Here is a 27,612-nt window from a genome sequence, read left to right on the forward strand (position 1 = left end):
GTGATGTTATGTGGCTTTTAAACTCTACTCAGCCTGGACACTTTATTACTTCAAATCTCCTGAAGAGGTTTGTGATTTTATATGCCAGTGTTTCATATGCATCACTGACACTGTTCTCCATAAAATTATCCATTCGCTTTAGCAATGCAAGACTGATGGAATTGTTTTCTTAGAGAAAGTGTATTATCCAAATAGGCAGAGACACATTTAAGTCTTGGACACTTCTCATTGAATGATTCAGAGGAATACTGATGGAAAATATAAACAGGAACAGTTTGGTGTTCTTTCTGATTACCAAAAGCTCTAGTTTAATAGATTTACACCTCAGGGAAGCGCTGGCGAAAAAAACAAATCAAAACAAACCCCCAAAAACCCACTAAAAATGACCTCTTTTATTATCAGTTTAAATGCACTGTTAGAAAGAAATTATAGAATAGATGTTTTTATCATGGTACTTGATAATTAGTTAAACCCAAAGGCTTTAATGTTTTCATTCCTTTGTGGAAGTATATGTGTTTGTAAATATCTGTAAATAAATGCTACTGCAAGGCAACTTAATCAATAATTAAATTTTTCTCCTGAAACTGATTACCTAATAATGAAATTGATATTTAGCATTAGTTAAACATGTTTTCAAAGTGATTTTGCAGAATCAAACATTGTGATTTTTGTATTTTTTTATCCCAAATACTCCATTCTTGGCAAACATCCTGACTAGGTGTGGAACCTTCCCCACATTTCTGACTTTTTTTTTTTTTTCATATTTCACAGGGCAAGGGGCTTCTTGGACCACCTGTAAGTATCAATTTTACAATTCATAAATATGCTGATTCATGAATTTGTTTAAATATTCGATAAAACTATTATACTCTAATAAAAAGTAATTCAGAGACAAAAGAGACTTTTAATCCTGATGTTTTAGGTCTATTATGTGTGCTTTCTTCAGCTACTATGGAGGTTACTTAGGTCTGTGATATATGGGGTAAGAATACTGGTGTCTGAAGTCACAGTTTGTTGTTTCAGAGAGTTAAGTTTCACTCCTTGGATGCTTGTTATAGAAGTATTGTATGGTTTAAAAATACTGTTTAACTTGGTTGTTATAGGGTCCAGCTGGTGCAGCAGGACTTCCTGGGGAAGTGGGTCATGCTGGTCCACCTGTAAGTACTACCATGTTTGCTAAAAATGTAGGTTTATTCAATTGCTAGAAGGTACTTATAGAAAAAATGAATAATTACAGTGCCATTTAAACACTATTTGGGTCATAACCACACTTGAAGACATATTTTTTTCCTCTACAGTGATAACTGGTAGAGGAAAGATTGTATTTGAAGCTCATCAGAAATAAGGAACAATTAATAGCACAAAGTCAGGAATATCTATTAGGTTAGAATTAAATGCTTCATATAGTGTCCCATACTCTACTTCCCCTCTTACTCAAGGAAAGCTAAAATTGAACAGCAAACCTGTCAGAAATACAGGAAATGTAAATCTGAACATTACGTTACTCCTTCTTCTCCCATACACGTTATGGTACATGACCACATGCTATTTCTGTTTTCCATTTGCATATCAGTGTACATGGCAATTCAGTATTTCTTCTCAGTCTCATTTTAAGTATGACTCCATCTCCTGACATTACCGTTACACGGTGCACTCAGTTTCAGCACATGGTCATATTTTGACTCCATATTGTACCACTGAAATGCAAATTGAAACCAAATGTTATTTTTTTACTTGAAATTTGAAATGGCATTAAAATTTTATTTAATGAAGCCTACTTTTAAATGCATACCTCTCCCTGTGTGTTGTGCTCAGTCACATAAATTAATACAGAAATATTAAAAACTGCCAATTTGTTTCAGAAGATGATGCATCCAGCTCTCTGCCATGTCTGTAGCAAAGGCAATAATGGGTACCTAGGGAAGTGTATGGGCTATTGGTAAAATGATATTTTTCTGTCATACTGTCCCACATTCTGGAAGTTGGCAGTTCAGAGACAGCCTGAATCAGAAATTGCATCTGCACTGCTTTATTCAAAAGCTGTACATGAGCTGATCCTCCATTAATGTAGTCAGTCCCTTTTTGAATCCCTTTATATCATGAGCCTCCACAACACGTTGTGATAATGAGTCCCACAATGTAATTATACCTTGTGTGGGAAAGAAATATTCCTTTTTAGTGTTTTTAAAGATATGGCTCTATAACTTACACATTGTGCGAATTACTGAATATTTTTTCTATGTTAATCTTGTTAATTTCCTGTATGATTTAATAACATATCAAAGATAATATTGAAATGACAGTATTAAGTTAAAAAGTGGTTCCTGTCAGAATATTATATTTATTTAAATTAAAAGCATTCAGAAAAAATAATTTGCAGAGATTCTCTGTTGTCTTCTGAAAGCACTGAACATCAAAACTTCACAAACAGGAGAAGATTCTGACTTGATAAATTCATCTTGGGCTCTGCAATTTGGACATTTTTGCCAGTTACTAAGATTCTTTTAATTCAGAGCTTAATTAACAGTTATGAGACAGAGGAGTGCATAGATGATCCTGTGTTCAGTTGTTTCAGCTTTCTAAAGAATCTGAAAATTTATTGGGATTTTTACTAAATTTTAATTTGATTTTACTAAAAAAAAATCACTTTTCCCATGCTACTGTGGGACTCGTATTGTGGGTTTATGTTTTAAATGGCTACCTAGCCTGTCCTTATGTAGCTACTTAGTTTCTCACTGTTATTGTGTTGTATGAATACGTAACTTATTGTTGTCATTATTACTGTGAATCAACAAAATTATATTACCCTTTTTTTAGGGAGATCCAGGAAAAAGAGGGCCACCAGGGCCACCAGGACCACCAGGCCCTCCAGTAAGTGTTTGACTTTAATAGGTGCTAATGTCTGAATTATATATTGTTGGTGCTTGAACAAAACTCCTCCTCAAGTCCTACAGCTGAATACTGACTTCAGGATTTCAGCAGGCTATATTAATTCCTAATGTCTACAGGCTTGTGTTCGAAGCCTGAGATACAACTCATTTAATCATATCAACATTCAGTCTTCCACTTAGAGTTTCTAGCCTTCATGGTTATAAAAGATAGTTAGAAGTACAAACTGTGTGATTTCTGTCATGACGTTTTCCCATTTTTGCAAATGGTCTTAAACTGTAACTTTTACAGGTTTTAAACTTACCTGTGAATTATAATATTACTGTAAATGTAGTCTTTTTTGGACCTCACCAGTAGTACTTCAGCAGAGGTAGACTTTTCTTTGTTAAGAGGAGAAAAAATTAATATTTTGCTCATGAGCAAGAAATATATGCTCCCAGGTGGGTTAAGTTCTAATGTCTTTTTTGCAACCAGGCCTGCTACTTGCAAGGGATATAAAAAAACTTTATACCAGTGCTTTGCCTCTCTAGGGGAATGGTTATCTTCTTTGAGCCCCTTGGTTGGAGGAATGTGTGTTATGCCTTTGTCTTGTGGCTATTTACCTGCCCAGAGAGATCAAATGGAGCATTTGGCAGACACATCAGAGGCTGAGTGCTGTGAAATGCAAACTGCTGGGAAACACGTGTCATAATAATGTCTTTTTAAAGCTGTACTGTTCCTCTGATGGACAGACCCTAAATCTATATGCTTTACTTATCCATGTTTCTTGTTTTCATGAAAGTTGCCAGAGAATTAGCAGAGGAATTGTAAAAAATGTGAATGGTAACGTAGAGAGGATTATTGAAGAAATAAGTAAAAAGGAATTCTCAGTAATGACATATGCTACTTCTACTTTTTGACAGTTTTATCCTTTTTAGATTTCTGAAGTGCCACAATCTCAGTTGATGACATTATGGACCCAAACATACAAGCTTTTTTTTTTTTTAATCCTTCTCTATAAGAGGAGACCAGTTCATTACTTAATCTCCCCTGTGCTTCTTTCTGAAACAGTGTGGTCAGTCTCACTGGACTTTAAAGAATCCAGTTGCTGCTGTGAAATTATATTTCTCCCTGTTGTGCCTCATAAGCCTCCCATTAGCTTCCATCAAGTATTTGATTTAATGTGAGGAATGGCTTCTCCCCACTGAGTCCATGTCATTGTATACTGAGGTCTAATTTATTGCAATTCCATTAACTGACAGACTTCTCACTTGTCTACTAATATTTCTGTTCTCTGTAAAGATCTGAATCTTTTGCTTGATGGCAGTAAGTTGAAAAAGTAAAAGTTATCTTTATTACAGAAATGGTCTTCAGTTCTGTTGGAAATTTATGAGGTTTGGATATATCTGCTCTACATTTAATAGAAAATATTTTTAGGTATCTTGAAAAACAAAATAAATATTTTTTTTTTTTCAGAAAAGTTGATCTAAATTAGAGGGCAGGTGTTTACAGATACCTGCAATCCTACAATAAAATCCTATGGTTTAGGTGTTTTTCATGTCGGAGATCTTTTGGTTGGTTATACTTTTGATTCCAGCTTTAGATAATAGTATTTTCTGTTTTGTCTAATGGCTACCTTGTCTAATGAGTCAGGTCTGGTTATTTCTCTTTCACTAACTTTGATTAATTTAATTTAATTTAGGGAACAATTGGTCTGCAAGATGGTGACCCATTGGTAAGATAACTGTCCACTTTTTTTTTTTTTTTTAATAACCTCAGACAACATTATTCAAACCCTGTGATACTAACTATGTGAATCCTTTTCCAGTGTCCTAATGCTTGTCCACCTGGCCGCCCAGGACACGCTGGCTTAATGGGAATGAAGGTAGGAGAATTGGTTTGTTCAAGCATTCGTTACAGAGATGCTGTCTCAAAGCACTAGGGAGGGTAATTGGTGGTTTGACAGAAGGGCAGTTCACTGTTAATTTCAAAACACATTGCATCAGTGTGGATGCTTAGGGTTATTTCAACTCTTGACTGTCAAAACAACCTGTCCTTGTAGAAATCTCTTACTGCTGCTGTAATTGTCAGTGTAGCAGGACTAGCAAAGTGATTGTGCCACTGTACTCAGTGCTGGTGAGGCCCCACCTTGAATCTTGTGTTCAGTTTTTGGCCCCTCACTACAAGAAAGACATCGAGGTGCTGGAGCGAGTTCAGAGAAGGGCAACAAAGCTTGTGAGGGGCCTGGAGCACAAGTCTTACAAGGAGTGGCTGAGAGAACTGGGGCTGTTCAGCCTGGAGAAAAGGAGGCTGAGGGGAGACCTTATCACTGTCTACAACTACCTGAATAGAGGTTGTAGCGTGGAGGATGTTGGTCTCTTCTCCCAAGTAACAAACGATAGGATGAGAAGAAATGTCCTCAAGTTGTCCAGGAAAGGTTTAGATTGGATATTTGGAAACATCTCTTCACAGAAAGGGTTGTGAAGCAGTGGAACAGGCTTCTCAAGGAAGTGGTGGAATCGCCATCCCTGGAGGTGTTTAAAAGATGTGCAGATGAGGTTCTTAGGGATGTGATTTAGTGCCAGAGTTATGTCATGGTTGGACTCAATGATCTTGAGGGTGTCTTCCAACCAAAATGATTCTATGATACTTAATATGTGGTGTAAGGTGAGGATAGGTGGATAGGTGAGGAAGCATTGGTGAATGGGAATTGCAGAGAGAACAGCAAGAGAGTTCTGGGGAATCTCTGTCTGTTTTGCAAAACTCAGTATTTTAATTTTTATTAATATCTTTATTTATTTATTTTGCTTTTTATGTTTATTTTAGGGACAGAAAGGTTCAAAAGGAGAGCCTGGTGAACCAGGAAAACAAGGTTATAAGGTAAGAAAAAAAAAAGAAAAAAAAAACTGCAGTTGTGTTTAGCAAGCTAATAGTAATTTAGCCTCTTCTTCAAAAAGGGTACTATGTTTTGTTAGAACTATTGATTTTTTTACTAGAGTGCATGAAGATGTGCTACACATCATAATGCTACAGAGTAACCAAAGACGTATCTCTGTTCTTCATTCGCCTCTGCTCTGTATTTATTATGATGCAGAAGTCACAATCCTTTTGCTTTTTATTTTGATTGTTCAATTTAATTTGTATGGAACTTATGGCAACCATTGAAGTAATTATTAAATGGAAAACTTCCACACATTTACATGCAAAAGAATTTCATGGATTTACCAAGTAAATTGCTCAGCGGCACAGATGAGTAGTAACAGGAGAAATAGAGGGAAAAACGTGTTTGATAGGTAGAGGACACAGTACAAGCTCACGGGTGAAGAAAGACTATAACAGTAGTAGAGAGACAAAGTTTGATTCAGTTTGAAAACTGAAATGCGAACTCTTTTAAGGTGTTTCATTTTAATTAACCTGGTTTAATATTGAAATATTTGTAAGAAAAGTTGAGAAGATGCCTTGGTGCACGCTTCAGTACCGGAGGAAAAATATTAGAGAAAAGTCTTTAAGAAAACTCCTGGTCTCTATTCCTAAGCGTATTGAAAATAATATTAATTAATTAGAAACAGCTTGCCTTTTTTTTTTTTTCCCCTGAATATTGAGCAGTTGTCTTACGCTCCAAAATCTCTTCTTGCAAATTAAACTGTCAGTAAGTAATGTCATTCCATTAGTATGCACTATCACTGTATGAGAGAGGTTATCATCTAATTAAATAGGAGTTTGACCAGATATGGCATTTTACCATTTCAGTTTTCACAAGTTCTGAAGTGCCATGTGGTATTGTGATGCAGAGCTACTAGCGTCATGTCCCATCCATTCACATATATGAATATACCTCTATTAGACATTTAGTCTAAAAGAACAAAAAAGCCTAAAGGGATTAAAGCCAAGGAAAAAAAGGAATGACAATTTAAAAGTCAATATAATTATTCTTCTTTATACTGAAGTTGCCTTGACATTATCCTTTTTTCTAATAGTTGAATGGAATGTGACCCTAAATGAGTATCTGTCTATGTTCTGAGAGAGTAGTGTGATTTCATTTGTATTATTTCCTTCAAGCAGGACATCGTTACAGAAAACTGTAAGTAGTAAATGTACCTCCTGTGATGAAGGAGCTATGTGCATGGTTTGGATTACCTACAGATGTATTCCTTTTGCTTTCCAGGGTGAAGAAGGGGACCAAGGACCCCTGGGTGAAGTGGGAGCTCAAGGCCCTCCAGTAAAGTATTTCCTCTTACACAGTGTTACCCATTTGCTTTATTATGTCATTTTTTTCCTTATTCTAAGAAAACAGATACTACAAAATCTCCACACTCCTTTCTCTTTATTCTGCCATATTATCTATGAGTGAAAGTAGGATTATAATATTTGAGTCCCTCCGAAAATCTACATTATCGCTTGGCACAAAGCTCTGAATAGTTCTATGGAAATGCTTATTTTAAAAAGTATTAAATGTTCTGAATTTTGTTTTGTGTTTAGATTATACAAATAGCTGTGTTGTGTTTTGTTTTTCCTGAGCCTTCCTTTCTGTAGCTTTGATGACTCTGACTTCATCCTTGTAAAGCTAGTGTTTGCTCAAAACATGGTCAGCTGTGAAATTCAGACTTAGCTAAGACTTGAGGATTAAGTAGCAGCCACTGAAGAACAGATTTTCTTTTCTTATTTTTTTTTCTTTTTGCATGCCAAGGAAGCAGCCTTCAATCATGCCTATGATTTTGGAATTAATTATCTTGTCCTGCTTCACCTGACTTCTTTCTTCTGCAACAGACCTCCTCAGCTTGTTTCCTTGTGAGGAGCTCTTCTTATGGTTACCACAGGTGAACAGGCAATAGTGAACAGAATAAAGAGGTCATTCTAAGTAAAAGAAATAGGCATAACACATTTAATTTCTATAGTGTATTTTCTGATGGAGTCTTATGCTTTTTTCATTGATGTGAAACTATTTCTTTAATGCCATTGGTGTCCAGATGTGATGCTGTACAGGATCTTACCTTCATGCACATGACATTGAAATCCTAAATTACGGAATTCTCTATAAACATGAGAGAACAAAACCCTCCAGATTAGGACTAGAGAAAGATAAAGAAAGAACAGAAACTAAGAAAAGGAAAGGGTGTAATTTTTCTTATGTTTGATGCTGAAAAACTTATTTCTGGGGCCCTGGTGCAGAGAAAATACTTGTGTATGATGCAGCTTCTGCTGTCTGAAGGGCCTGTGGGGGCCAATTCATTTAACTCAGTTTGGTAAAGTTCTGTCACTGTGAAATAACAATAGAATTAAAAACCAGTTAGAGATTGACTTTCCTTTTTTTTTTTTAAATGCATCACTCCACTGTTTCACCAGTTGATGACCTTACAAACAAGCTTTAAAATAATTGTTTATTAAAATGTAGGATTCATAACGCACAGAAAGTGATGTCAGATAGACAACCTATGGAAAAGAGGACAGTGCTTTAGAGGCACAGGTGGAGAGACTGTAGGTTCTGTTGTATTTTCTTGTATGTTTCTTACACAAAGGAGTGTAAGGCTCAGATCCATAGGAGGGATTCGGAATGCAGTCTCCACAGCAGCACCTGCAATCCAACCCTTTTATGTAACGTGCTGACACGAAGACTTGCATAAGAGAGTCACCTCTGGGAGAGGTCTTGCTTTTGATAGTAAGCAGTGAGTACGGCAATGCACCTACTTCCATCTTCGATCTTGGAACAAGGATTAGACTGCGGGTCTCTCCCTTGCTGAGCGGCTGTAGTCACTGTTGTGTTATCAAGATTTTTCTCATGTTTTGGGCTGATGAAGCTTTAAATGTTCTGTGCAAGTTTCCATCTAACTTTGTAAGGAACAAGTAAAAGGGCTGCCCATCTAGATTCTGGTCAAGGAGTAGGTTTGCCTGTGCTGCATTGAAGTGCCTGCAGCTGCTTCATTAACACAGCTGCAGTGCATACCTCTTGTTTCAGGGCAAACATGTTATGGCTGAGAGTTTGCTCTCTCTGTAGAGGGATGTGCCATGTAGTTTCATTTTCTCAGGAAGAGGAAAAATTGAAGCCAAATTTCCCACGAGACTGTATTTTGAAGGGAAGTGATGACAGTTCTGATACATCGTGTGGCAGTAGGATGTCTCCTCAGTCCAGCTTCTCAGGTGTGGCAGGTAGATAAACTTAGCACTTGCATTCTCAAAAACGTTGCCTGTGTCCGGAGTTCTATGAAATTTGATGTTACCTTTCTCCTGCATCTGTCCTGTACCCCACTTAAGACAATTTAGCACTTTGGCAAATCTGGCCTTCAAGCATTCCTCTCACATGGGCCGCACAGGGAAAATGCTTCAACTCTGGTAATCAAGAATAGAAATCAGTGGGTCTTTTTCAGTCCTCTTCTGTCTGAAAACTAGGACAGTTCAGATTAAAAGATTTAAGTGTAATTTGAATATACTTTTCATTTTCAGGGCATCCTAGGTATCCGAGGTATAACTGGTATAATGGGACCTAAAGGTACCAAAGTGAGTATTAACCTTTCTATTCATAAAATGACTTGGACAAAAAAAGAGTATGCCCTTGAATGTTTTTAAAGCTTATTTAAATTGATCCTTTTTTTTTTTTTTTTTCCCCCTGGCATTTTCTCTCTCCCACCAGTGGTATTTCCATAGCTACTGTACTTGTGATTAGGAAGAAAAGCAGCCTGGTCCTTCTGATTAATGAAATATACATACTTCTTACACCTTTGTTTGGCAGGTGTGCAAGTATGTGGTTAGCAACATACCAAGTTATAGCAGTTATAAACCATAGAATATTTTATTTAAAGCTAAAATTTATTAAGTAGTGTCTCCTGTGATTTGCATCTTCCTGAAGCCATTTGCTTCCACTGTCCCAGTTTTTGTCAGGGTTTTTTTATTGAGAGTTTGTTCTCTCTCCATTCTTTCTGGTTTTTGCATCTTTCATGTCTTGAATTGCTACTGGTGGGATTCATGTTTATATGAGCTCTGACTTTGCTGGGTAATTTTCCAGCTTTTTATCAAAGTGTTTCTGTTATTTCAAAACTGACTGTTACTTTTGTATTGTTATGATCTTGCTAAATCTATATGGTAAAAATTTCTGAAAGGACTAAAATGTAGCAATCAAGCCATTGTCTCCTTCTCCAGAAATGAAATGACAGAAACCTTATTCTGTGATCATCTTGTGTTCAGAAAAACATCAAAATTGTCCTGATTATGAATTTTCTCATAAGTGATCTTTTCTAACCTCTTGGACATATTTGCTAATTCATAGAAGATAATTCTTCATAGTGATTTGCCTGCATTTTATGCTGTTTTGTCTCTTTGAAATATTTACTACATCTGTTTGACAAAGTTCTTCCTTATTCTTCCCTCCATTTAAAATTACTTACAGAGTAACAATTCATGATTCCACAAAAAAACCCAAGGTAGATTAAAAAAAAAGTTTGCTAAAGTCCTTTTTGTTTTTTTTTTTCTTTTTTAATTAGAGCTATAAAAAAAACCCCAGCTGTTGAGAATTTGCAGTTGCCAGCAAACCAGGGGAGGTCATAAGGTGTTAGTGTTTCAGTACTTCATTTTAATGTCTCATGTTATCTACTTGTCTTGTAGGGAGCTCGTGGACTTGATGGTGACCCTGGTCCTCAAGGTCTTCCTGGTGCCCCTGTAAGTAGAGCGTGTGTTGGTCTATCCAGTTAGATGCTAAGTCCTAAAGCTTTGTGGCTGTGAATCAGAAAAGCCCTGTTTAATCCGATTGCATTGATTCTTGATGGGTCAATAAATGATATAGAGGTGATGTCGAGGGTCTTTTACTGTTACCAAAGAACTGTGGCATAGATTAACACATTTTAGCCTCTTACTATGTTATTATTACTTCTTTGTTCTGAGTGCTACTGTGCATTAGAGTGACTTGGAATTTTTCAGATTTGAAGCTGGAAAAATATTCATTCATTAGAACAAAACCTGCACAGGGCATTTAGTGCCTTTTCTTTTCTTTTCTTTTCTTTTCTTTTCTTTTCTTTTCTTTTCTTTTCTTTTCTTTTCTTTTCTTTTCTTTTCTTTTCTTTTCTTTTCTTTTCTTTTCTTTTCTTTTCTTTTCTCCCTTCTCCCTTCTCCCTTCTCCCTTCTCCCTGCACCCCATAGCTGGAATTTATGCTTGGAATAGCCAGTAACTATGGGTTGAAGAAGTGAGTGCAACATCCTTTCCTTAGCCATCCCTGGGTTCCTAGGGGATGGCTTAAGCTGTATTTTTTTTAAATGTAGCTGCCAGGTGCAGTTTTATGAAACTACATTTTTAAATATAATATGAGTTATGAGTTCGAGGTATCTGCTTTAACCGAGTGTGAATTAGAATTGTACTGTAGTTGCTGTTGTTGATTTACTGGAGGTTTTAGCTAATAAATACAAGTAAGTTTCCTCTGGTTTTATTACTAAAATATTCTTTTTCTTATAGGGGGATCAAGGACAGAGAGGTCCACTGGGAGAAGCAGGTCCAAAAGGAGAAAGGGTGAGCATAGACAAACTTCAATTTGTGTTGACTTGCAAATATTGGTTATTTATAGCGTATAAACATACTGCATAATTGGTACTCTAAAAGTAAAACATGTCTGCATATAAGTGTGTGTTCTCATCCTTTACATCTGTCATTTCAATGTGTTGATCTTCATTTTTAAATATTATTATTATTATTAGGGTCCTCAAGGTACAAGGGGAATAAACGGTCTCCCGGGGCCTAAAGGAGAGGCTGTAAGTATTTCTTTTCTTCATTTGCTTCATGTCATGCTGATTTGTATATCAGAGTGCTCTCCAACAATGCATAATTTTTTTTTCTTTTTTAATTTCAAGGGTTTACCAGGAGTTGATGGCCGGGAAGGGATCCCTGGAATGCCTGGAGCAAAAGTAAGGCACAGTTGGCATATGTCTGAGCCTTGGTAGTGCCCTAGATTTGTTCACTTATTTCTGGCTTTTCATTGTGCTGCTGCCTGTAGCTTTATGCACATTATTAGGGTGACTGAATGAACTTTCCCATCCTACAAATTCAAAAGTACACCAGCTCTGTGTTCCAGAAATAAAATTTTCCCTTTTGTTTGATTTGCATAAATTACAACTTACAATGTTTTGCAGGGTGAACCAGGAAAACCTGGAGCTCCAGGTGATGCAGGGCTTCAGGGGCTGCCCGTAAGTATCTGGTATTTTACCTTTGAAAGTTAGACTCAGTTCACGCCACAGAAAGGCTGTATATAGGTTAGTTCAATGCTAACATTGGAGTAATCTAAGTGAAAATCTAAGCAAAAAGCCCATGAAGATTATGTGTAATGCGAGGGGAAATTCTGCTATGTGTATCCAAAATATTTGCACAAAAGCCTAAATCTACCCATGGTACCGTAGTGAGGAACTCGGTCTTACAAATAGTTTGTGGCCAGTATGCAATTGCTTTAGAGTTTCTCATACCTGAGACCCTGTGAATATTATGGTGTGACCCCACAATTCGAGCTGGTCTCATTTTATAGACTAGGGCCAAACCTATTCCCAGGGTGAGCTGGGAGAGACAATCTCCTAGTCTAACATACCTTAGATGAACAATCATTTCCTTTAGATATTCTGCTGGCTCAGAACATCTGGAATGCATCACACTCATATTTCTTTCTGCGGGTGGCGAGTTTTCTAGTGTATCCCCTGTGGTGGAGTTATAGGGAATCAGTAGCACTTTACAGACTCTTTTAGAAGGTAATCCTTGCACATTAGCTGAGTAAGTTTGAAAACTGTGCCAATTGTCAAAACCTAAATAGAAACTTATTTGAAACACTATGCTGTAGGAGCAGTTGCTGTCAGGATATAGTGAAGGTGCTGTATTAAAACAGAACTGGAAGTAAAATTGTCATATGAAGTGAGCTCTTAAGCTTGGACGAAAATTTGGTAGAATTATACTTGCTGTGAGCTGCTGCACAGAAGTGAGGAGGGGATGAAATGTACACAAAAAGTATCTGTTAAACCAGTGGTGTCAAACTAATTTTCAGCAAGGCCCACATCAGCCTCGTGGTTGTCTTCAAAGGCCAAATGTAATTTTAGGACTGTATAACTGTAACTACTCCTATACTACGCTTATACAGTCCTAAAATTATATTCGGCCCTTCAAAGGCAACTGCCAGGCTGATGTGGTCCCCGATGAAAATGAATTTGACATCCTATGTTAAACTCTGTACCTCCAGCCTCAGGATACTGGGACTGAGAATCTGTTTCTAGTCTAAGCCAGAAAAAGCCACAACTCCTCACTTTTCCATGCTCCTTTTGCCAATTTATGAAGTAGGAATAATACTCCTTATCTGTTACTTTGTAAATAGAAAGGATTTAAGCTTGGTCTGTCATTGGATAGAAGTGCTTCAATATCAAGTAAAAGGACCAGAAATACTTTAACATGAGAGAGATGTTTTTTAATACCATTTCCCCTTAACAACAAATAAACACTGTAAATGTTATTTCTTTCAGGGTTTACCAGGCTCTCCAGGTGTGAAAGGCATTCCTGGCCCAAAGGTAAATAACTTTGAGTATTGACTTTCTTATAATACTGTATTTGTGCTCATAGAGTTCTAAACTATTAAATTATATTAACTTTCTGTTGTGGTAAGAGACAAGCCTTTGGCTGAAATAATTAATTATATTCTTTTATCAACTCTAGTCCTGTGCTTTTTCATGACTGTTTTGCTAGATGATATGGTTTTCATGATTCCAGGCATTAAATAGTACCTTAAAAAGGCCATTTCCTTTTAAGTTTGTGAAAGTCATCTCTTATCTATGTACCACCAAATGACAGCATCGATTCCAATTAAGTTTTAAAAAGTATTGTGTGATTGAGGCTATGGAATATTACAGAAAGTAATGTTTGGGTTTAGTTTTAAGTAATTGAAAAAGAAAACTATATTGAGATGTAAATTTCTTCTGAATTTACAGGGAATGATCCTTCTGTGATTTGAGAACAGCAGTTGAGTCTATTTGGGATTTGTCAGTATGTAAACAACAAAAGACCTGAAGTCTGACTTCTGAAAAATTAGGCAGAATTAGGTGAAAGTTAGAGGAAAACCAAAATAAAGCTGGAAGTTAAAAAAATAATACAAGCTGACATTTTTTAGACCTTACTGATTTCCTTATTTGTTATTTTAAAATGGAACAGTAAACCATTGGCTTGGCTAATATTTTTCATTTTTTTTCCAACAGGGTAATAGAGGTCGCCCTGGGGTGCCAGGTTTGATGGGAAATTCTGGTAAACCGGTAAGGTCATGAATTTTGCTCAAAAGATCTAGAAAAATGAAGTGTCTTGCATTGTGCAAAGAAATCACTTTTCCAATTTGTTGTGCTCTTCTTATCTCCAAAACAGGGTCAACAGGGGCCAGAGGGAGAAGCAGGTCCAACAGGACCCCGAGGACCACCAGTAAGTATTGAATAAATTTCTAACTGAGCATATTGAATATTGCGGTGTTATGTTTGGTTGCTGAAGCTAAACATGAAGTAAAAAAGATAATTCAGCACAAGTGCTAATTTCTAAGGGAAATACTAAGTGTTATTTAACCCCCTTCTGTACCAGATGGATGGGCATCATCACATAAAGAAGTCCAGAAGCACATGTCCTACAACTGTTTCTGGCTTCAGTGACAAATTAAATTTTAAACCTTTGTTTATGTTCTTCTGGTCTTTGTTTTTAAATATGCTGAGTAAAAGCTCAAACAGAGGGAATGAGAGTGGTTTGTGGAACCAAACTCCTTTCACTGCAACAGTCAACTCCCACAGCTGGTGTTGAAAAGCTTAAATTCAAGTAGTTCACTTGATCTTTAACTGTTTCAGCCCCTTAAAGAAGCTTGTGCTGTATATTACAAGGTTCAGAACTTTGAACTAAGTATTCAGAACGTGATTTTTTTTTTACTAGGTCCTCTTTCTAATGCACATAATGTAAACAACGAAGCAAGGCATGAAGGAAAGACAGGCGTCTGTCCTAATTAATAAAGAAAATGGCTAGAGGTTGTCCTCAGCCCCCTTGGTCAACTGGCATGGCCTGGTGTGGCTTCATAGTGCTAAACTCCCTTAGCACCCCCTCCTGTCTAACAGTAGACTGGCTGCAAACAAGTTTCATATGGTCTCTTGCCTGTGTTTCCAAAACTGTTCTTGGGTGTTACCTAGGCAAGTCCAGTTTTCCTGAGACAAAAGCATTTATCGTGGATGATGGTGGGATGCTGCTTGGGCCTGTGCCTTGGCCCTTTCTGGTTGGTGTTGTGAATGTAGCTACAGTGATGTGAGGTATAGTGTTTATCTCTGCTTGGAAGCACTGATGATGTAGTTTCTTTCACTGGAGATTTTCCTTAACACTAGAAATATTTGGAAGACTGGAGAAATCATTGCTGAGCGTGTAGCTCACTGCAGGAAGTAATCGTGCAAAGGAAAGTGAACTCATGGCATTTGCTGAGGCTCAGTGTTGAAGACAAAGGACAACTGTTCCTGAAGCATTGTTGGGTACTAGAGAGTCCGCTGGGTACAGATTTTTCTAGAGTGGACCTGGCACGGATTGAAGTCACGTAACACTGATCCTGTTTCCCTTCACTGTTAATCGTTCTGTGAGGGATGAGAGGGTCAGTGATTTGAAGAAAATTTTCCTAAACCAAAATTCAGTCTGATGCCATTGACAAGGCTGCAGGCTCTGTAACCAATTACTTTTGCAAGCTTCTCTCTTGCCACTGATACCCTAGGAATACTTTGCTGGATTTTTCTGAGCTTCTGCTGTCATACCATGATGTAACAATTTTACTCATGCAGTTGTAGTGTTATCCTCACACAGGCCTTAGACCGTTACTGATAGGGACATATTTTTAAGGGTATTTTGTGGGTCAGGAATATCTTCTTTGAATTAATTCTTAAACATACAACAGCAGTCAGCCAAGTAACAGATTTCATTTTCTTCTGTGGTTTGCGTCATAATGCTCTAGGTGCATTAATTTGTGAGATCACATTTATTTTAGACAAAATCTTTGCAGAAGTGCTGTGTCCACAGCTGCCTATGAATGATGTAAAAAGGGGATTATATGAGCGTAGACTTACTAGGTTGGAATACATGTATCTTCAGTCTCCCATATAAGCAGCTTGCAAAGATTTATTTTTGTTATTTGTATTTTAAAATGTTGGGTGTGCTAGAAAAAGGTTTCAGCCCTATTATTCTGGAGCTGAGATTTTGTGTACTTGTAACAGGAATAAGAATTATAATTGAATCAGACCAAAGTAATTGCCCACTCTGATAATGCACTGTAATCTGCTGAACTATGCTTTTAATCCTTTCAATGTGAACATGAATTTACAAAATCAGCAGTCCATACAACAGGAATTGACACGCAAGGTTAATTTTAGTAACCCTGTATTCAGACAGAAATACTTAACACAAATTAAATACAATGATTTTTCTGTTTATCACTCTAGAGACCAGCAAGACATCTGCATATCTTGTCTTTTATTTTCTCTGTCTTCACACAGTGCACTCATTTTGGAAAATGTGAACTTTAGAGTGAAAGTTTTTGGTCAATACAAAATGGAGAAAGGAAGTAAATTGTTGATAATAAAGTAAGTTTGTGTGTAGAGCATTAAACAGTAATGTACTTCTCATTTATAGTTCCCTTAAATCTATAAAGAGCCTTGAATAATGACTATATTTATGTTCCTTCTGCTCAAGACTACAAGCAGCATATGACTGGAATGGCTTTCTGTTTTCTTTTTGAGAACACCAGAAAAAACATGACTTCTGCACAAAAAAAAACCACGGAATGATCAAGGTCTTTTGTTAAAGAAGGACATAGTGTTGGATTATTGAACCTCAGTGAGCTTTGGTCCAAGTTAAGGTTGTATTCATTTTCAGGGCAGAACGAAGAGTATTTTCCTTCTGCAGCATGAACACGTAGCAGATATATTTGAACTTCAGCTTTTAGGAATCTGCCCTTACATTTCCAGGAAAAAAAATTAGCTGGTTAAATAATTCTACACACCATGATTCTTCAAACTTTTCAAACTAGAAATTTCAAAAATAAGTTGAGAATAACTTTTAGATTTGCTCTAAAAAGATTTTTTTTCTTGTGAATATTTTTGTACATTTTTCAGATTTTGAAATTTTCTTATAACTTTGATAGTTTTTGATTGAAGTGTTTGACCAAACACTTTCAAAGTCTGAGGAATTCATGATTACTATTCAGGTGTTTTTCTTGTCCTTTCCTTCCTATTTTGAATGATCCTCTTTAGCACTCACCTCAGTTCTTTTCTTGCTCCTTTACCCTTTGTTCAGTTTCATTCTTGATAATAGAAGATTCAGACAGAAGTCCAGAGGGGCTTGGCTTCTTCCTTGGAGTTGGAAAAAACCTTGACATTTTGCAGGATATGGAGAACTTCAGTCCCTTTAATGTTTTGCTGCTTGGCAGCAACCACATGAGAGCTCCTCTTCCCTTTCCCATTTCACTCACTCCTGTTCTTCACATTGGTACTGGGCACAGTCAGCATGGCTGGTAGTGCCAAGAGGACCAGAACTCTAGAGAACAGGCCCTCCAGTGAAGGTTTGTGAGAGGATAACAAGGCTGACTCTGCTAATATGGAAAAATAACATACCTACATTTGTGTTATATTAGAAAAATGCTTGATTTATCAACTTTAGCTACTTGCAAAATACATCTTTTTGAGAGAAAATTTTCATTTCAACTAATGATGTGTAGGTTTTTTGGAGTTATGCAATGGAGTGGGACAAATTAATATTTCCCCATGGTTTGTCAAATACCCTGTAGCATGCCCTGACACAAACCATGTTATTTTGCTGTTATTTTTATTATTAAACTACTGTTGCAGTGTAGCTGGAACAGTATTGTTACAAAGCAGCAAATTCAAGTTTTGGCCTTTTGCAAGTCTGTAACATTTACAGTTTCAAGATAGCTAGCTCTAATTACAAATAGGCAAACTTCTGCTGGGAGACCCTTACCTCACTGCTGACAAATCTTGCTAGGAGAAAAATACTTTCCAAAGTACCATTTTAGTCTATCATTGCTTTTCCTAAGAAAACTTAAGTTTTTGGCACCTGAGCAGGAAAACAACAACAACAAACTTTTATTTTATTTTTTTTAGTTTATTATTCATTTGTTCAGTAAAAGAGCAAAACAACTGGAGCCACATGGAAATTTTCTTTTGTTTCTAAGTCAAACATATTCTCCATTCCACTCTAATTGTTCTGTCAGTTAGCCTTATGTTTGCTTCATGTTATGCTGGTCAATCCAAGTAATTACCAAACTCATTTGTGATTTAAACCTTTCTAAGCCAGTCATCATGGCAGGTGGCCTAAGGGAAGAATTCTTCAACATCGGAGTGTCATTCCTAATCAATGGAATTTAGCCATACTCCCTAAGCTGCTTAACCATTTTCTTTCATATTTGCTGTGGTTTAGTAAGATTTATTTTTTTCGTATTGTATCTACAGAAAAGACGGACCTTTGCCCCTGCTTTTTTCTTCCCTTGTTTTTCTTCAGCTATTTAACATTTAAATTGCGAACATTTGGAGAACATGTATCCCATCCTGTGGTTTTGCGGAGAGCTTGGAACATTTAAGGAATAATTTAACTTAAAGTTCAATACTTCCCTGGCAAATTGAACAAACTCTTGATGAATATGCAGGGCAGCATAAAGATGTTGTTAAGGATTTAGGAGGCAATACTTGTTTTCCTAACATTAGCAACAAAGGTTAAGGATCTAGCTGCCTAAGATTTGATACTGTAGCCCCTCTGAGAGACTTCTGAGGGGCTCAGGAGGGCTGGGCTGACAGTCTCGGGAGCTGCCTTTGTCTCTGCTCAGGATAAAGGAGGAGCCTGCAGAGTACCTTGGATTTGTTACTAAAATGTCAGACAACCTAAAGGTAGATGAGGACACTGTTTTCAGCATCTTAAATTACTTTCAGATAAATAATTTTCTAAGACTTTAAAGATATTTTTGTCTTACCTACCTTGAAATGTATCTTTGGTTACCCTAACAATTATGACTAAAATCTCGTTTTTCTATCATTCTTTTTACATTACTGCAACTGAAATGATGTAACATTTTCCATAGTTGGTATTGGTGTAGTGGTATTAGTAGTATGATAGGATGAAATGTCGTTACCTCTGTTTATATGCTATGTTTAGGTGGACATGTTTTGTATATGTAATTTCAGAAGTGTTCCACAAGTGGTGAGTCATAGTTGACATTTGAGATAAAGGGGTTAGCATTGCACAGTCTATAGCAGAGCCAAAAGAACAATTTCCATCCTGCCAGATATGCTCTTTATCCAGTAAACCTCAGCCTCTAGGTGGATGTGACTAAACTTCCTGACCTTGGACAATTCTGCAGCATGGTTTGCACAGTTTAGCACTTTCTCCTCTCTCACTCACGGACCACATAGTCCAGCCAAACCTGATTAGCATCTTCAAGCCTCTCCAGTTCTCATGCTATCCACCCGTGTCTTCCCAAAGTGCGTGGTCAGATTCCTGTCTGCTGCCTCACTCTTTACCCCTCCAGCTCCAACAACAGCTTCCTTTGACACCTTTGGGCATGTGAGATCTCTGGATGTCAGCAGATATCCCCATGTTGGCTTCTCCTAAGCAGTGTAGATGGTAACCTGGGTAAAAAAGAAACTTGTTATGGAGCTAGTGTACTAAAGCTGTCCTAGACTTCAGTTAACACTATAGATGCAGCCGGTGTGAAATGTCTCTGTTCTTCATACTTGGCCACAGTACCACCCTTGAAAAGAATGGCATCTGTTGGGCTGCTGCTTGTGCCAAAAGCCTGACACAGTTAAGAGGAAGGTACATTTCATGCTACACCTATAACTTACCCTTATCTTGAGCAGTACAAATTAATTATTACTCAGAAATGTGCAAAGGTGCATTTAAAATCTCAGAATGTTTGCTGTATATTTAGTCGTCCAGCAAATAATAGTTTCTATTTTTGGATGGTTTTTATTCCTGTACTGAACGTCAAATGAGAAGTCTTGTTGGTCCTTCCATGGATAAATCCTTGAACTCAAATTTAAGAACTCTTCTGAGATTTTGGATGAAAAAAAATTATGATAAGGTAAAGTCTCACAAGCTTGTAATTGATAAATGGGCTACATTTTGCAAAAGACTTTGGAATACTAAGTTTAAAAAAAGTTCATTCCAAAATGTACTTTGTTTATTCTTTTTTATTCTGCACTGTTTATTACAGTATACACTCTGAATTACTTGTCAAGAGATTCTAATTAGTGTGAGATACAAATTACCTGTGGAATATTCTCATTCTTATTAATGTTCCACTAACAGAGACATCCTTAACAGGATCAGCTGGTGAATAGGAAATCAATAAAACAGTGAAATAAACTGTTTTAGCATGAGAATGCATTCTGTAACTGCTTGTGGGAATTCTACAAAATAATCAGGTCTTCGAAATTTCAGTGAGGATGAAAACCATCCCAGACAACATAAAGGTTGTAAATCCTGCAACATTCCCTTGTGTATGTTACATTAAAAGGCTAAACATAAATCTGACAAAGCTGTGAGAAAGACATTATGTCTTCATGTAAATGTACGGAGTGGTCCAGCAATCCTGCCTTGGAGCAAAGGGTGAGCAGATTTTGTTGTAACCGTAACCCCACACATGAGCTGTGTAAGGGCTGGATCCTGATATCGTTGTGTGTTGTTGTAGGAAATTATCATCTTATCAATATAATAGGCTCAGACAGGATCTCTCAGCAAAGCATATTTTATTAACAATTTTGCAAGACCAGGTGTTCTACCTAAAGGTAGGCACACACAATAGGGTAAAAAGCTCCTACTTATATCCCCCACAAATCCCGGCCGCAAATTCCCTCTCCTGTTCCCCATTTGTTGAGGACTTCAGACTTTACAGACTACCCAACGCCTGCCTCAGTTTACCTATCTTATTAATCTAATTCTAACAGCCCCCTCCCTCTATTGATTTATTTAAAATACGGATTCCTGGCTCTTTGGTTACCCTTCCTCCTAGCTTAATTTTTTAAATACAGTAATCAGTTTGCATTTCAGGATTAGTTAGAAGAGACTTTGTTTTACATTAAGGATTCATGATCTGACATCTCTCAGTCCTTTCCCCTTGCTGGTCAGGTGCCAGGTTCCCAGTTTTCTAAAAACATTCCTTCTTCAATGGCTTCTTACATTGTGGTGCTGCACCACCAGTTCACATCCTGCCATCTCACCCCTGCCTTGCCCTTCTTTGAGAGAGTGATCTCAGCAGTACTCGCAGGCTAAGTGATAGTATTAACAGAAATCAGTTATTTGTACTGTTGAAGTACTGGAGCAGTCCTGAACATGCTTTTGGTCCACACTAACAGATTGAAACAATCTCTAGGTGCTGGCCAAGCATTACAGTACTTCAGGGAACATGAGCAGTGGGAGTCTGTGTGCTGCCCCTCTTCATTGTACACTGGGGAAGTTTTCCAGCAGGGGTGCAAGTCTGCCTGTCCCAGCTCACTCTAGAGCAGCTACTGTCCCTCTTCAAGCATTCCACCTCTAGAAATGTTGGAATTTTTAAACTTGTCAAAAGTGCATAAAACATACAGATTCTGGTCCTTTTTTTTTTTTTTTTCAAATTGGTAAAACCAGTGCAACATGCCCATTGATTTCTGAGTGGCCTGCAACTATGGACTGTGTTATATATAGGGCCACTGTGTAGGAGAGGTAGGCTGAGGACATGGCGAAACTGCCTTCTGTTCTGATTGCTGCCTCCATGTGACTTAGAGCACAGAGGAAGGTTTCATCTGACCAAGTACAGATGTCAACACCTGAACCAGTTATTACAGAAGCTCTCTTATAGGCTGTGGGGAAAATATAAATGCTTTTAGGACATGACTCATGATGGATTTAAAATGTTTACATTAGCACAATTCAAGATGCTGGTTTTTTCTTCATCCCATATGAAGGAAACCAGGAGTAAGTACCTCAATGTAAATCTATCCCAGGGCCATTTCAGTCGAATCTGGCTTGGAGGAAGCTTCACAGTCTTCTAAATAATGCCATGGACCTGTGGGATTCCTCACTGTTGTTTGGGCTACAGTTCTCCTCTTACTGGCTAAAACACCACTTCTGTAGGTCTTGCAGTGGTGGCCCCTAGTTTGAAGTGATCTGTTCTTACAGACATAATGTCAGCATTTACGGGAAATATTATCCTTTTGTATTCCAGCCTTCTGTATACTAAGCTTTTTTTACCACCTTAGAAAAGCACTGGTTTGAAAAAGTGTCTGTAGTGTATATTTGACAAAAGGGTTTTTCTACACTTAAAATAAAATGGAAGATTTTTCTTCCATTCTGTATGACCAACAGAACCTTTGATGTGCTTAAGAGGTTTATTATATGATTTTCACTCTATGGAATGTGACATTGCTTTTGTTTTATAGCTGTATAGCAACCAGACATGGATGTTATGACATATATGAGGACATGAGTTTCTAATACTGATCATAGTTTTAATCCTTCTCTTTCCTGCCTCAGAAATGTAGTTGTATTCAAGGTCAGAGATGTAGTACAGAATTATGTGATTAAATAGCAGATTTTCATAAAGTTTCATGTATCTTCTGAGTTGTAATAGGAAGATGATTTGTTTATTGTCTTGTTGTTTTTTTTTCTTTTTGTTTAACATGAAAAAGTCTCTAGAAATTATACAAACGCTTTGAAAGGATGGTGATCTTAACATCATAGGATATTTTGAAGGAAATGAATGGAAAAGGCATCATTTTAGGTATCATTTCAAGATACCTAATTATTTCTTGAATTGTAGAGTTAGTTTTCCTAAGCTTGTGTGAGAAGTTGTTGTTGCATTGATGACATGGTATAAAAGGCCATGGCTGCCATCTCCTTTTATTGTTCAGTATGTCACAATATTTCACAATATTTTCCTATTATGAAGAAAAAAATTCTACTTTTAAATTTCCCCATTATATACAACACTGGAATTATTAGATCTGGTTTTATCCAAAATTTTCTAAGTTATATTTAATAGGTTATCTACTTATCTAATAACTTCAGTTATTGATATTTTATTACCTGAAAGGCTATATCATGCTTTTAGTGCAAGTTTCCCTTATTTATTCACACTGTGGAAGTAAGAAAAGTGTCTGAAGTGAGACTTAGACTTATGTGGGGATAGTGTTTGTATTCACCTGTACAGGTACATATCTGTATTTATGAGAGTAAAGGTACAAAACTTATTGAGCTGTTCTGAAAGGTTTAATCATACAAGACAAAACAATTTTGAGAAAGATACTTTAGTGTGAAAATTGTGTAAAATCTTTGAAAATTTGACTCAATGTCGGGTTTACCGAGAGTATATGTTCAGACGTCTGCATTAAGAGTTGGGGTTATACAGCTAATGCGAACATAATTATCTCAATGGATAAACATACCTGAAGTGAAGATACAAAGTAAAAATCCAGTATTTATACTTATCATATTATGAATGGGTATTTTTAAAGGTTACCTGTCCCTACGACAATCTAGATGTTTTTTTTTTAACCTAAATGAGTTTGTTAAGCATGACTTCTGCACACACTTTTCACATTTGTCCATTATACATGTGGGATCATGGGCTTTCAAGTATGTGGTCGTGTGGGAGTTCAGTTGATAAAACTAAGCAGAAACCTAAAGCTGAGCATGTGCATCAGAGTTGTCTTAGTGACATAAATGTGTTTGTGACAGGTAATTCTCAGGTGTGATCCACGAAGGGGGCTTGATTCAGCAGAATGAATTACTTGAATCATCTAATGCCAACTAAATATTGTATGCCATTGTTAAACGAAAATGTTCACATTTTTCAGGAAGTTTCACTATTTTTAATACACATGGTAATTTTGCACTAATAAACAGAAAGATTGATTAAAACCAACTGCTGAGTAGTGTAATTCAGTAAATATAAAGAAAAAAAAATTCCCTGTTCACAGGAAATATCTCAGGAAGTAATGATGTCTTTCTATTTCCTATAAGGGTAGCAGAGGGGAACCAGGTCCTGCAGGCCCTCCAGGTTTACCAGGGAAATTGGTAAGCAGTTAATTTCCATATTGAGTGTTCATGTTTACTTTTAAGAAGTAAAGTTCTGGTATCATCTGGAACTACACTGACTAATTTTTTCATGCAGGGAACTGAAAATAATGTTGAAAGGAATGATTGTTCAGTTTATTTTTCAGTCCTCTGTGACTGTGCTAATATTAGCAAATGCTGGTTTAAAATATATGGAGATGTGTGGGACTTTTTCTTCTGTTTAAAAAAACATAAATTATGTGATGTGCAAAGTTGGGTTGCACAGTCCTGTGTGGGCTGCATGTACTCTGGGAGCAGGAGCAGTGAAAGATTGGCTTTCTGTTAACAGCTACCTGAAGCTAATGAATGGAGCGGATTATGAATGCCACCTTTTACCGGTCCTCCAGCAGTATTTACACAGCAAGAGTCAGAAGCAGAGCTGAGGAGGATTTAGCTGAAAGAGCCTGCTGTTAGAGAGGAATGTGCAAATCACAGAGTGCAAGATCTTAAGAAGTACTGTTAGGATACTCAGACTGTTGTTGAGGGACTGGAGGGTAAAAAGCCCTGTAAGACATTTCTGTTTTGTCTTTCAGTAATAAAATCATAATAAGATACCATTTAAAGGGCTGTATTTTGGATCAGCTCTATTTTCATCAGATAATCCTGTTTCATCAAGTTAGGACTGTTCTGGGAATAAGATTCTGCCCCATCTGCTTGTCAGGGTATGACCCTTAGCTGTTAGTTCTAAAACAGACTGTGTAAGTTTACATCCTTCATTTATTTTCACAGGGTCCTCAGGGTGATATTGGACTTCCCGGACTGCCAGGTCCTCCAGGCTTACCTGGTGGTAAGGGTGACAGGGTAAGAAATACACTCATACATATAGACTGCAGTTTAATTTCAGGAGTGTATACATTAATTTGAGCATTGTTTGCAGCTTTTACATGAATCAATGTCTAGTTTCTTGTTTTGTATGTGGATCTGTTAACTATTTGAAAGTGGTGCTCATAAAATATATGGGAAAAATGTTGAGCATGTTACTTAAAGAACTGGAATGAGCTTACTGGTGTAAATATTTCCCTTTCTTTGGAGTCTGAATCATTTAAAGACCTAAATCATGCCTTCTACATATGTCTTAGGATCTGCTATGGAAATTCACAGGCTGATGTGCATACACGCAAAATTACAGAATATAAGTACCTCATTTTGCTAGGAGGGAAGAACTGGGCCCAGGAGAGCTCACATACCTGAAAAAGATATCTTGCTTTGCTGACTAAATGCCAGTGAAGACAGTATAGTGGAAAAAAAGAAAAAAAAGAGTCCTTTTCCTTATAGGAGACTATAGAGGATGGAATTCACTCACCAACCTTCAGACATCCTTGTTATAGCAATTGTCAGTTCTACATTGTGTTTTGTGCTCCTTACTTGGGATATCTACTGCAGTATTAGATGAGTTGCACATTTGAAGTGCCTGTTACTTTCCACTGACAATCAAGCATGGAACTGCTAGTGAGACACAGGTGTCACTGCTGCCCAAGCCTTTAGTTCAGCAGAGGACTCCTGCCCTTGGTATGATCCCAGTATACATCGCAGGGTGGCTAGATAGGGCTTGCAGTTGCTTTGGACAGTTTTTAAAAGCTGCTCACATACTTAAAAACAAGTTTCTAAGACAATCTTTGTTGTCGAGCTATTTCTTCTTCTCTCTCTCTTTTTTTTTTTTTATGCTGAGATCGATAACATATGTTTCTACTCAAATGTGATTATTGACATAAACCAGTCTCTTTTATTACACTGATAATGATTCACAGTTTACACTTCTCCAAAGGGAGATTGAAGGTACCTGAGGAAGCAAATTTGATAGGAAAACAACTAGTATTTGCTGCAGTGCTGACAATTTCCCTCCAAAGGTGCCTGATTTTCCTCATTTACCATATAAAGGCTCTGAATATCTGAAATAAGAGCAGGATGTAGATGCTACAAATAGACTCAGTGAAATTCAGGCTACACCCGGAGGTTTCTGTTCATATAACTGGCAGATGACAGCATCTTAAACCTGGAGCTTTTTTTAAAATCCTAGGGTCAGTTTAATGCCCTGTGCAAACAGCTTAAAGTCCAAAATGGTATGCTAGCAATTATCTGTGATTGCTTTTTAACTTCCATGTTTTGAGACAAGTGTCAACTGGATCCATTTGTGTTCTTGGTTCATTTTTTTTTCTTCAGTTGTATAGAGGCTGGAGTGCATTTTCTGGGGCAGGCCTACGTGGTTGCAGCTTTGCACTGGTCTACAGTGTGTATTCCCACTCACAAGCCTGGAGAGCTCTGTGCCACAGGCCAAGTTTCACAAAAGCAAAAACTTCTCCGGTCTCGACCTTATATATTGGCAGTTTTGTTGCTCTAAAGAAGAGTAAGGGGAGAAAAAGAACACCCAAAATGATAGAATCATAGATTCCTTTTGGTTGGAAGAGACCCTCAAGATCATTGAGTCCAACCATTAACCTAACTCTGGCACTGAACCATGTCCCTAAGAACCTTGTCTAAACGCCTTTTAAACATCTCCAGGGATTGTGACTCCACCACTTCCCTGGGCAGCCTGTTCCAATGCCTGACAACCCTTTCTGGAAAGAATTTTTTCCTAATATCCAATCTAAACCACCTCTGCACAACTTGAGGCCATTTCCTCTCATCCTATTATTTGCTACTTGGGAGAAGAGACCAACACCCTCTATGCTACAATCTCCTTTCAAGTAGTTGCAGAGAGTGATAAGGTCTCCCCTCAGCCTCCTTTTCTCCAGGCTAAACAGCCTCAGCTCCCTCAGCCGCTCCTCATCAGACTTGTGCTCCAGGCTCCTCGCCAGCTTTGTTGCCTTAAATGATGTTAGGTTGGAAATCAATGTCTTTTTGTGGGGGTAATTGGAAAACCTTAACAAGGCACAATTTTGAGAACATTTCAGACAGAATAGTTGCAGTGTTATTTGACAAAGTCAGAATGTTAAATAGGTCTGTGATTTCCATTGCTTAGCTTTGTGGATTATTTAGTATTGGCGCTTTGTCCTCAGGAACATGAGAACAAATCTGAATTCCCTAAACTGTAGATGCCACACTGGTTGGTGTGCCTGTATCTTATGTGAATTAAATGGATGTATGAAATGAGAGAGAATATGCTGTATCTCTGTCTGTTTTAGGAAAATAAATATGCATAGTGTTAGTCCTTTTGTTTGGAATGTATATGTTTTAATGTGCACAGATTGCAAAGAACATTTAAGGGTGGTGAGACTGGTTTTCTAACAAAACACAAACACTAACATTTTCTTAAATAATGCACTGTTCTACAAATGAAATACTTTTCCTGTAGAAACAAATTACATAGGTTCGAAATGAATCAGGTCATTATTTTTTTTCCTTATCGATTCCTGCCTGTCCACACATGTATATTTTATTACAGGATTCTAAGATGAAACATAATAATCGTATCTTTTTTATTTTTTTAAAAAAAAGGGATATCAGGTTTAAGATACAAACCATTCAGCTTTGACTGTAGAGATCAAAATTCTAGAGACAGTTCTGTTAGAAAACCTTGAGAATTAAACAGCAAGCAAAACAAGATTGTGACTGAACTTGTCAATGTCTCAGTGTGCACATCTCATGCTAGCAGGTCTGGTACAGCCTACAGCAATACAGGGAACTTAATAGGGCTAGAAAAATGATACACT

The 27,612-nt window shown here is 37.2% G+C and overlaps 1 protein-coding gene across 1 annotated transcript in view; it reads left to right on the forward strand.

The window, feature by feature from the left end:
* The window catches only part of COL9A1 (collagen type IX alpha 1 chain), a 66,344-nt gene that overhangs the window by 27,519 nt on the left and 11,213 nt on the right, over positions 1 to 27,612 (forward strand). Inside the window, exons 13-30 of the mRNA XM_065834174.2 lie at positions 772 to 795; positions 1,104 to 1,157; positions 2,818 to 2,871; positions 4,571 to 4,603; positions 4,697 to 4,753; positions 5,695 to 5,748; positions 7,034 to 7,087; positions 9,307 to 9,360; positions 10,462 to 10,515; positions 11,303 to 11,356; positions 11,542 to 11,595; positions 11,695 to 11,748; positions 11,974 to 12,027; positions 13,336 to 13,380; positions 14,062 to 14,115; positions 14,222 to 14,275; positions 23,870 to 23,923; positions 24,692 to 24,763. Of these exons, the coding sequence (XP_065690246.1) occupies positions 772 to 795; positions 1,104 to 1,157; positions 2,818 to 2,871; positions 4,571 to 4,603; positions 4,697 to 4,753; positions 5,695 to 5,748; positions 7,034 to 7,087; positions 9,307 to 9,360; positions 10,462 to 10,515; positions 11,303 to 11,356; positions 11,542 to 11,595; positions 11,695 to 11,748; positions 11,974 to 12,027; positions 13,336 to 13,380; positions 14,062 to 14,115; positions 14,222 to 14,275; positions 23,870 to 23,923; positions 24,692 to 24,763 (933 nt within the window). The remainder of the gene's footprint in view (positions 1 to 771; positions 796 to 1,103; positions 1,158 to 2,817; positions 2,872 to 4,570; positions 4,604 to 4,696; positions 4,754 to 5,694; positions 5,749 to 7,033; positions 7,088 to 9,306; positions 9,361 to 10,461; positions 10,516 to 11,302; positions 11,357 to 11,541; positions 11,596 to 11,694; positions 11,749 to 11,973; positions 12,028 to 13,335; positions 13,381 to 14,061; positions 14,116 to 14,221; positions 14,276 to 23,869; positions 23,924 to 24,691; positions 24,764 to 27,612) is intronic.

Source organism: Patagioenas fasciata, chromosome 3, assembly GCF_037038585.1.
Source record: "Patagioenas fasciata isolate bPatFas1 chromosome 3, bPatFas1.hap1, whole genome shotgun sequence".
NCBI lineage: Eukaryota > Metazoa > Chordata > Aves > Columbiformes > Columbidae > Patagioenas > Patagioenas fasciata.